The 11,380-nt window shown below is 44.8% G+C and overlaps 1 protein-coding gene across 1 annotated transcript; it reads right to left on the reverse strand.

Moving 5' to 3' along the window:
• Positions 1-2,588: 2,588 nt before the first annotated feature.
• On the reverse strand, positions 2,589-8,851 carry LOC140628571 (uncharacterized). Its single transcript, XM_072817834.1, has 5 exons — positions 8,586-8,851; positions 7,210-7,333; positions 6,967-7,076; positions 6,406-6,896; positions 2,589-3,009 (listed from the first exon to the last, which is right to left on the reverse strand). The coding sequence occupies exons 1-5, from the start codon at positions 8,849-8,851 to the stop codon at positions 2,843-2,845; spliced, it is 1,158 nt and encodes a 385-aa protein (XP_072673935.1). The 3' UTR covers positions 2,589-2,842.
• Positions 8,852-11,380: the final 2,529 nt, after the last annotated feature.

Here is an 11,380-nt window from a genome sequence, read left to right on the forward strand (position 1 = left end):
CCGCCCCGCGGAGTGGCCGGACCTCGGAGCCGCCGGGCGCGCGCGCCGGTCGCGCGCGTCTCCGCGAGTCTCCCGGGGCTCGGCCAAGGCCGCGGGCCGGGAAGGCGACCAGTGGCCGTGGGCTTCCTGCAGAAGGGCCCCTCCCGCGCCTGGGAAAGGTGCTGGCGCTGGCCGGCCCGGGGCTGGGACGCACCCGGAGAGCGCGGGTCTGCGGTGGCACCGGCGGCGGGGAGGCCTGCGACCGCCGCCCTCCCGCTGCCACTGGCCGCGCCGCCTAGGCCATCCTAGCACAGCTGCGCCAGGAGGACGTCGGGCTGGAGTCCGGTCTAGATGGCCGAAGGGTGGTGGGGAAATGACGAAGGCCCTGGGCACACCTGGGCTGGCACGGGCAGGGGGCAGGCCGGGAGCCCTCCAGTGACAGCGGCTGAGCCCTGGGAGTGAGGCCCATAGATCCTTAACCAGTCGTTAACCAGGTCGTTAACGTGTTAAGTCTCGGCTTCCAGTTTGGTGCTTCAGCCCCCAGCACTCAAGAGTTGCTCCCTCAAGCTCTGCTGCAACGCGCTGAAAACTCCCCTAAGGGGGAAAGTACTGTGAGACTGGTACTAGGACGTACCTGCGCCTTCCAGGGGCTCAGGAGGTTTTATGAACAAATGACAAGTGCTGGGAGACGCTTGAAGAGCAAACCTCCAAGACAGGAAAGAGGGTGCTGATTTTTTTTTTTTTTTTTTTTTGCTTTCTTTTAGGGATACAAAGTATTTCAATAGTGCAGTGACTGGATTAACACTGGCCTAGAAACCAGCTTTTGAGGCTTCCATGTCATGAACTGCCAGTTCTCCACACTCTGGGCTCTTTTCTTGCCTCTGGAAATTAGAACTTGCCCTCCCCTTCATTGGGTTTCTTGGTATGCGTCCTTCACGTTTCAGCTTGAACAGTGCCAAGAGAAAAACCCCCAGACTTCGCTAAATGAATCACATGCCCCTCTCATATTCCTTCCCAGCCTTCTACTTACCTGTTTCTTGCATTTACTGTATGCTGCAGAAGGGGCTGTTCATTTGCAAAATGCTCTCTATAAGATGCTCAGTTCCTTGAAATTGGGAGGGCAGAACTGCGGGGAGTCTCATCTAGTTCATCACTGCATATTCCTTGCACACAATAAATGTTTCATGAGTGGATGAACAGATTACAGATTTAAGAACTAGAATCCCCAAAACTCCATGACCAATTGGATGTGATGGGGGAGAGGGAAGGAGAAATCTTGAGAGATGTCCAGGTTTTCTGGCATAATGAGTTGGGTGAGCGCTAGATCCATTGGCCAGAATAAGGGTCATGAGAGAGACAGGTTGGGGGAAGATGAACAGATAGTGAGCTTTGTCTATAATAATAATACAGTGGTGAAGCCAGATCTGGAGCTGTGATCCTTCACGTTGTGGTTTATCAGGAATGAGCTCTTGATGGTGATGTTCCCCATAAATAGCAGAGGGAGCTCTAGGGCACAAGAAATTACCTGTCCTGGCTAAACCACAACTGAGTATTAGCATTCTTATTTTTCTTGTTGGAGAACAGAGATTTCCTCTCCAGACTCTAACCTTGCAAGGCAAGACTTCAGATGCTTTCGTTTGTTTCTCCCCATTCCCCCCCGTGTCCTTGAGCGTCACCTTTTTCCCTGTTCCCCCTAAACCATCCTAGAATGCAAAAGCCTCCAGTGATAGCACCCCTTGCAGGCCTCCTCTGGATTACAAACCACTAGAGAGTTCTCCACCTTTAATGTAGATGGAGCCAAGGTAGAGAACATGGCAGGCTCTGTGATTCAGTGCTACACTTGTCACTTCTAGTTTGTGACCTTAGACAAGTGATTAATCTGTGATGCAGTTTCCTTACATTTAACAGTGGCTCCTACCTCACTGGGTTGTTTGAGGAATAAATCTACTCAGCGTACATGAATTTGTGTAGTGCCTGCCATATAATAAGCATTAGGTAAATGCTTGCCATTAATATTAGGCATTTCTTGGCCATTTCTCCTTGACCTCATTCATTCAACAAATACATTTTTTAAAGTCATCTCTATGCCCAGCATGGGGACTTGAACTTACAACCCTGAGATCAAGAGTCACATGCTCTATCTGCTGAGCCAGCCAGGCACCCCATCTAACAAATACTTATTGAGCTTCCAGTGTACTGGATGCTAGATACAAAGTAGAAGACAGATACTACTCTTGGCCATAAGACACATTCAGAAAGGACACAGCAGTATGCAAGGGAGTGTAAGCATCATGCCTGCTCCCTGATGGAGCAGTTCTCGTGAGAGAAGACACAGGTGCTTACATCTCCCTAAGAGGAAGGAGAGTGTCAGGGCTCCAGAGAAGAAGTCTCTCTTGTTAAATAATAAACTGAAGCATGTTGCGAATATTTAAGAATCTGAGCAAAAATCTATTGGAATCAGGTAGCACCAAACTGGAAGCACTTAGGAGTACTTCCGTGCCAGGAGCTCAGAGATGTTTACAGAGAAAAAGGCAGAAATAAGGAAGTTCCTGATTGGCTATTGTGTAAAGAACAGTTGGCTGTTTGTGGTTGGTTACCCTTAGTGTTTTATTTCATAGCCTTGAAACCATCTTAGCAAGAAGAGTCTAGATACTTTCTTGTGTAGCTATGGACTCAGCAGTAGATTCAGCAATAGTTGCCCGAGTTAAGGAGCATTCTTGTGCATTAACAGAAGAGGCAAGTAGCAGAAAGGCAAGAGGAATAAAGGTTCATAGTGGAGATGAAGATCTTAGTCCATGATCTTGGGGGAGCTGGCCACTTCAAGAGGCCATCTGCTTCTGAGGAGGAACCTCCCTAGTCAACGCTAACTTTCTATCTCCAGCTGGTGTGCAGTTAGTTCCAAGAGTCTGGAGGAGCCCTTTTTAATTGTGAGAAGTGGACCCACGTTCAAGTCCCTGAAGTTTGGCTGTGGTCTTGGCAGCGAGGACTGGGTCTGGTTTCTACCGAGGAGGTTCAAGGGCAGCCTTTGTTCTTAGTGATTCCAAATCAGAAGGGTGGGAGAAAATTGGAAATGTTAGTCTGGAGAGTTGCAGCCAGATGTTTGAGGAAACTAGGGGAATCCAACATCTAGTTCAGGTTACAGATACACAGTAGTTTCCTTTTTTTTTTTTTTTGTATCCATTTTTTATTTACATTGTAGTTAGCTAACATATGTATATATATGTTATATATATGTTACATATATGTAACACTGATTTCAGGAGTATAGGGTAGTTTCCTTTCACCCTTATTATTTCCAAGTGGTTTTTTTAAGTGTTATTTATTTAAGAAGGAATCTTTGCACCCCACATAGGGCTTGAATTCATGCCCCCGAGATCAAGAGTCCCATGCTCCCCTGACTGACCCAGCCAGGTGCCCCTTCCAAGTAGTTTTAATTACATATGTCATTAGAATGATTAACCTTTAGAATCTTTTATTCCTAGTGAAAACCAAGAAATAAGCAATGTGGACTTTCAGTTACACTAGCATTCTGTGGTTTGGGAAATTTATAAATATATCTCATAATTTCTAGAAGTATATTCTTCCTCATAGTAAAATTTAAAATGTGACACTAAAGATGTTTACTCATAAATCCAAATATCTTTAGTTCCTCTGTAAAAGAAAGCCAAAAGTGGATAAACCTATGTTCAGTAATGTTTTAGTATTATTTTATCATATTTGGAATGATCGAGATACTCAACGAGTAGCCATCATTTAACTTATCTCAGTATAACTAGGGTTTCAAGTTCTCAAAAAGATTTTGGAAACTAGCTAAGTAGACATACCATATAGAATATTTATTCTTTTCATATAGAATATTTATTATTGAAAATTATATTTATGAACTTTTACTTACATTTATTTAATTTTACGTGTTCTTAATTATGTTTAGATTACTCATGAAAATTTCATGAGACATTAAATAGCTAACCATTCTTGCTGACACATCCTGTAACAGTGATAACATGTTAGCTTATTTGACTTTTAGGAAACCTAGATAGAATTCAAGTATTTTGCTTCATGCCGATAATTCTAAAGACATTCCTGTTTTAATTAAACCAGTAAACTTAAACTAGATTTTATTGACTGAAGATTATTCTAGATCATGTGAACTTGAAAAACATTTGGGTTAGTTTATTTCTGAGAGTATGTTTGATTTATATAAATACTTGTTTGTCTTTAAGCCCATTAAATAAAACTTTTTACGAATTAGTTTGGAATATCATCTGGAAAGTATCACATCTATAGCAGGCATACAGAGACACAGAGATCTTATAGCTTTCCATTTAAAAATTTCAGCCACGAGACAGGTATGATCATGCAAAATTCACTAGTTTATTTATTTTTATTTTTTATTTTTTCACAAAAACTCACTAGTTTAAAAAAGAATGGTTGTATCTAAATTGTGTTTCTGATAGAATAAGTTAAGGTTACCTGCTCAGATGGCTAAAGCTTTTACTAATATTTGTGGGAAAAAATGTTTGAGATTTTTCATTCACCTAATTTCCAAATAGCTTCTTTTTTGTTTTTCTGATAAGAATTATCTCCCTGAAGTTTGCACTTCAAGAGATGGCTCTGGGTTCCTAGAAAAATCTGGGTAGCCATTTGCATCTCAAAGGCACAGAGAAAGAATGTTTCTCCAAGAACAGCTTTTGTTTTCTAAATCCAGATATTGTAAAAGATCTTTTCACAATATTGTAAAAAGCCTTTTGAGATGAATAAGGGAGAGTTTGGGATTGGTAGTAAAAAGTATAAGTGGCTGTGAATGGTTTCTAGAGCTGCATTTCTGTTCTTGTAAAGACTCGAATTGTAAGAGAAGTATAGTTTTTAATTACTTAAAGAATTCGGTTGCAATCTGAATGATATCTAGCCACTGACTCAGCCATGCAACATTATCCTCCATTTGCTTCTTTATGTCAGGGAGAAGATCTGCAATTAAGATGGTAATCAAAAGATTTGTATGTTCTAGATTTAGAGCTAGGTTTATTTTTATTTTTTAAATTTAAATTCAAGTTAGTTAACATATAGTGTAGTATTTATTGGTTTCTGGAGAATTTAGTGATTCATCACTTACATATAACACCCAGTGTTGGGGGGAATCCCTGGGTGGCTCAGTGGTTTGGCGCCTGCCTTTGGCCCAGGGCGTGATCCTGGAGACTGGGGATCGAGTCCCACATCAGGCTCCCGGCATGGATCCTGCTTTTCCCTCTGCCTGTGTCTCTGCCTCTGTCTTGGTGTGTGTCTTTAATGAATAAATAAATAAAGTGTTTAAAAAAAAAACCCAGTGTTCATCCTTAATGCCTGTCACCTATTTAGCACATGTGTACATCCTCCTCCCCTCTAGCAATCCTGTTTGTTCTGTATAGTTAAGAGTGTCTTGTGGTTTGCTTCCTAGAGGTGGGTTTCTTTAAAACATTCATTTTAAAATTTTATTTGTTTTTCTTTTAAAGATTTTATTTATTTACTCATGAGAGACACAAAGGCAGTCATAGGCAGAGGGAAAAGCAGGCTCACTGTGGGGAGCCTGATGAAGGACTCAATCCCAGGACCCTGGGATCATGATGGAAGCCTAAGGTAGATGGTCAACCACCGAGTCACCAAGGTGCCCCTTAAAAATTCATTTTATTTTTTGTTTTTGTTTTAATTTTTAAAAATTTATTTGAGAGAGAGAGAGAGAGACAATGAGGGGGGGGAGCTACAAAGGGGGAGGAAGAGAGTCTCAAGCTGACTCTGTATTGAGCATGGAGCCTGTCCCCAAGTTTCCATCTCATGAGCCTGAGGTCATGACCTGAGTCAAAATAAGAGTTGGACACTTAACCAGCTGTGCCACCCAAGCACCCCTCTTAACATTTTAGTAAATCCTTCCACAGTGGCTTCAGAATGCTGTTCTTTCCCTCTGGGTATACATTTTCATTTTAGCTTTGGGGAGAAGTCCTTTAAAAAGCGTTCCTATCAGGCTCTGAGTATCAGCCTCCAATTTGATGTATTTATGACTGTAGTGCTACTTTAAAAAAAATAATAATCCTTTTGAGTATCTTGTCAGGTTTCAGCTTGGACAAAGAGTAAATATTCCTGCTAGTATTGAACCCCACGGAGCCAAGAGGGATCGTCAGCAAGGTGAGGTGCAAAAGATACTCCTTTGCCAAGACCCTGGGGCCACTCCCAAAGATAACCAATAGAATGGGGATCTGGACGGTGCCCCTGAGAGCTGGACTTACTGGGGCCTTGTGACAGTTGGCAGGACCCAGCTGCAAGTGGGGTGCAATGCACGTTTCGGCGCAGGCTTATGTAGCCAGCGACAGCTGTCCTTAGGTGAGGAAGCATGGGTAACCCGTATTTTCCTGTGTTGATCTGATTTTGGGAAGGAGGGGAAAACGTGACGTTTACCTTCTTCTCTCCAGCAGGTGACACACAGAGGTGTGGGCGAGCTGCCTGTGGGAAGAGCGGCTGCCCTCGGCGGGCCTGCACCAGTTTTCCCGGGATGCTTCGCGCGTGCTCGGGGCGAGCGGGCGGTGCCGGCGGGTCTTATCGTCGCCACCAGAAAGTGCCCAGTGTTCTCTTCACCGGTTGTAGTGAGGGCCTGTGCAAGTCCCCGATTTCTCTGGGGCACCTCGGAAATTGGTAGGGGTATCTGAGATGGTTCCGAGTTCCCCACTCTGGCCACTAGTTGAGGATTATCTTTGACGCTTGGTCCGCCTCCGGGCCGAACCTCGTCCACCGGGGGCCTCACGCTGCCTCCGGGCCGGCTTCGAAGTCGGACCCAGTCGGTCCCGGACCTATCGGAGGCGGAACCCGTCCGTCCCGCACTCGGTCTGGCTTTGAAGTCGGACGCCGTCCAGCTGCGGCTGCTTTCTGGATCCTGACCCGAGAAACAAACGCTCAGGTGACGTCAGAAAGCCCCTGATGCCGGGAGCGGCGCGGCGAAGGCTGCGGAGCTCTGAGAGGGACTTGCCCGCCGTCGGCGCGAGCTCCAGGGGCTCGGCAGGTACCCATGCTTGTGGCTCCGTGTTCCCGGGGGCCCTTGGGGTCCCCTTCGCTTCCCGCTCCGGAGATGCCAACTGTGAAAAGAGAAGCTGACGCATGTTGCAGACCTTAAGGCTTTATTTGAGGGGGAATCACTTTGAATGTGGCAGCGGAACCGGAAGTGGTCAGGCGGGCCCCGCCTCCAGGAGCTCAGGCGAGAGATTTTACCGGGAAGAAGCGGAAGTGAGGGTCTGGCCGTCGCTTCAAGTGGCTTTGGCTGCGCTTGTCGTCGCTGCTTCTTAGTGTTTTGACTTCATAACCTCGAGGCGTTTCCACGCTGATTTTGGTCTGCCTACGTAGGCCGTCATCACATCATAACAACTTCGGTCTAATGGTTTTTGTGTTTAACAACACTTTCTTGTTGTTGTTTTTTTAAAGATTTTATTTATTTATTCATAGATACACAGAGAGAGAGAGAGGCAGATGGAAAAACAGGCACCATACAGGGAGCCCGATGTGGGACTCGATCCCGAGTCTCCAGGATCACGCCTTGAGCTGCAGGTGGCACTAAACCGCTGGGCCACTGGGGCTGCCTTTAATAACACTTTGGAGCTGAAATTTATGAGGTATTTTTTTCATTTCCCAGCTTTTGCAAGCATTACGGATTAAGATGTCTACATTGTACACGTTGTAGTTGCGTTATGAAGCCATCACATGTCTTCTAACAAATCTTTTAAGCTTGTCATTATACGTCACCTACTGGGTGATCGGCCTGCAGACACCCCTTCTCTTACGTGCGGCAAGCTGTGTCTACATGGCTGTTCCTGCCCCGCCGCTGCCGGCAGAGCCCCGAAGCCCGTGCAAGGAGGACACTTGATTAGGCTAATGCACTAGGGCAAGACTCTAAGTATACTCTTGCAACAGGTGTGCAACTTTTATTTATTTATTTTTATTTATTTTTAATAATAAATTTATTTTTTATTGGTGTTCAATTTGCCAACATACAGAATAACACCCAGTGCTCATCCCGTCAAGTGCCCCCCTCAGCGCCCATCACCCAGTCACCCCCACCCCTACTTCGTTTCCCAGAGTTAGGAGTCTTTATGTTCTGTCTCCCTTTCTGATATTTCCTACACAATTCTTCTCCCTTCCCTTCCATTCCCTTTCACTATTATTTATATTCCCCAAATGAATGAGAACATATAATGTTTGTCCTTCTCCGATTGACTCATTGCATTCAGCATAATCCCCTCCAGTTCCATCCACGTTGAAGCAAATGGTGGGTATTTGTCGTTTCTAATGGCTAAGGAATATTCCATTGTATCCATAGACCACAGCTTCTTCATCCATTCATCTCTCAATGGACACCGAGGCTCCTTCCACAGTGTGGCTACTGTGGACATTGCTGCTAGAAACATCGGGGTGCAGGTGTCCCGGCGTTTCACTGCATCTGTATCTTTGGGGTAAATCCCCAGCAGTGCAGTTGCTGGGTCGTAGGGCAGCTCTATTTTTAACTCTTTGAGGAACCTCCACACAGTTTTCCAGAGTGGCTGCACAACTCTTAAAACCTACTGTTCCTAAGAACTGGAATTTTGTTTCCAAACCTCCGAGGGGATTCCACTGTGCCAGTAGTGATGAGAGCCTTTGCTCTTGCACTGGTTGGGTTCAGCATGGCCATGTGATACACTCCTGGCCAACCAGAGAAGTTGTCACAGTGTGGGAAAGTTTGCAGGTGGGGGCAGAAACACTTCTGGAAAACAACATTCCTCTCCCTCTCCCCGAAGAAGAGATCATTGTGGCATAAACTCTCTCCTTTTTGTCCTGGGGCTTTTATTGTCTGTATGGGAATGTAGTTAAGTGCTGCAGCCATCCCGGATACTCTGACAATAATGGCAAAAAGCTAGGGGTGGGCTTAGCTCTATCCTCCATACTTTGTCGAGCCTCTGACTCACTGAGTTAACCAATCCTGCTGCCTAACTGTTAAGCTTCTTGCTATGCAGTCTGACAAACCCTGGTGCAGCCCAAACTCTCCTGGTCACATCTCTTCTACATTGGTAGGAAGTTAAGTGATTGGCACCAGTGTGATTTATACTGCTACTTTTGGTGATATTGATGACCTGGACCTTCCACAGTGACAATGCATTTTTGCCCGGACAAGAAGACATAAATGATGGCGCAGTTAAAATGTATATATTCAGAATTAAATAGGCTTTGGAGATGAACGGTAAATCTAATAACCATTTATGATACAGTTTCAATTGGAAGCTCTGTGTTAGAAACTCTAAGTGAATTTCTGAAACAACCCATTTATAAATTAGGAACGACCTATGGCCTTACAGCTAGACACTTTAAAGAAAATGTTTAGTCTTGAGTAATATGCAGACTGCATTCTTTTTTTTTTTTTTTTTTTTTTTTTTTTTTGCAGACTGCATTCTAAGAATGTGTCTTGTGGCTAATGAATGTTCTCATAAAAAGTTGTAGTGTACCTTTAAAAAAAGTTGCAATGCAGGCAGCCTTGGTGGTGTAGTGGTTTGGCGCCCCCAACAGCCCCAGGTGTGATCCCGGAGACCTGGGATCAAGTGCCACGTCGGGCTCCCTGCATGGAGCCTGCTTCTTCCTCTGCCTGTGTCTCTGCCTCTCTCTCTCTCTGTGTCTCTATGAATGGATAGATAAAATCTTAAAAAAAAAAAAGTTGCAATGCTGCTGCTTCTTTTTTTAAAGATTTTATTTTTTTAAAAAAGACATAATCGACACCGAACATGGGGCTCAAACTCACAACCCAGAGATCAAGAGTCCCATGCTCTTCCCACTGAGCCAGCCCCCCAAAGTTGCAATGCTTCTTAATTCTTAATCTGTATTGGTGTTTCTCAAATTAAGTGGGGATGGCCATTGCTTCCTGGCTCCCACCTCTACTATTTCAAATGATACATGGATAAAGTTCCAGGGTGCAAGCAAGCTTCCTACATTGTAGTTTCCTTATGAAGAAAGGGTTCCAGAACAATCCAGCAATGCCCTCCAGCTGAAGATCATCAGGAACACACTTGTTGGGATCCCTGGGTGGCGCAGCAGTTTGGCGCCTGCCTTTGGCCCAAGGCGCGATCCTGGAGACCCGGGATCGAATCCCACATTGGGCTCCCTGCATGGAGCCTGCTTCTCCCTCTGCCTGTGTCTCTGCCTCTCTCTCTCTCTCTCTGTGTGACTATCATAAATAATAAATAAATAAATAAAATTTAGAATTAGAATGTGCATTAAAACAACAAAGTCCAAATATTAAAAAAAAAAAAAAAAGGAACACACTTGTTCAGCTTCAGTGGAACAGGAACAGGTGGGTTTATTGTATACTGCAGCCGGGGAGAAGGTGTACCTTCAGGAACTGTGAGGCATCTCAGGGAGGGGGTTAGAAAGGACTTACTAGTGAACTGGGCTCGCATTAGATTATTTGGGGAGGAGGTAAGGAACTGGGGACTTTGCTTTGGATTGGCTGCTGACAAAAAGGGGATTTTATGATTGGGTATATGAGTGCGTCGTGCTAAGGAGGACACTAGAATGAGGCAAAGAAGCAGCAGTCACTCATTTGCTGGGAGGAGGACTTTCATATTTTGTGGTTTGGACAGTATTCATGGTTTGTCTGTGTTCAGGCAGGATTATAGAGTGGGTAACTTAGTGACTATGGTCACTAAAGTGGGCTTGTCTGATGTTCTGTGACATTGTTTATGGTCACTAGGAGAGCAGCCAGGACCAGCTGTGAAGGCCTGGCCAGCTTCTGGATGTCAGAGCCTGCTTTTTTCTACTTTTTTCCCTCAATAGTTAAGATACTGTTTTCTATTGTGTGGGCACTGTGGTAAATGCTTTACATATTCAGATTGAATCATCCCCACCTTAATGAGGTGGCATTATGATCATCTTTCCTTAATAGATGCAGAAAATGGCACCTGCATTGCTAACCAGCTGTCCAGAGTTGGGGGGTGAGTTCAGACCAGTGCCAGAATCGACGATGTCTTAAACACTCCTCTCTACAAAATAAGGCTGTGCCTGGGCATTAAGACTCAAGCCAAGGCCACTTCCTAAATAGCACATACATGTATGTGGTGCCTACCTAGAACTGGAAGCCAAGCACAAATCTGAAACAAATTATAGCAACACGCTTGTAATATGAAGCCATTTAAAATTATGTTGTAGATGGGCACCTGGGTGGCTCAGTCAGTTAAGCATCTGCCTTTCACTCGGGTCATGATCCCAGGGTCCTGGGATCCAGCTCGGTATCAAGCTCCCTGCTCAGTGGGGAGCCTGCTTCTCCCTCTCCTTCTGCTGCTTGCCCTGCTTGTGCACTCACACACACTCTCTCTGTCAAATAAATAAAATCTTTCAAAAAATATAGAAAGATACTTATTGACATGGA

This window comes from Canis lupus, chromosome X, assembly GCF_048164855.1.
Source record: "Canis lupus baileyi chromosome X, mCanLup2.hap1, whole genome shotgun sequence".
Classification (NCBI taxonomy): Eukaryota; Metazoa; Chordata; class Mammalia; order Carnivora; family Canidae; genus Canis; species Canis lupus.

Excerpts from the sequence above, each read along its gene's own strand:
- LOC140628571 (XM_072817834.1), bottom strand. The coding sequence starts at position 8,851 with ATGGCTGCAGCACTTAACTACATTCCCATACAGACAATAAAAGCCCCA. Across the intron at positions 7,334-8,585 it reads ACAGTGGAATCCCCTCGGAG|GCAGACCAAAATCAGCGTGG; the intron begins GTTTGGAAACAA and ends CGGCCTACGTAG. Across the intron at positions 6,897-6,966 it reads CTCGCGCCGACGGCGGGCAA|CGTTTGTTTCTCGGGTCAGG; the intron begins GTCCCTCTCAGA and ends ACGTCACCTGAG.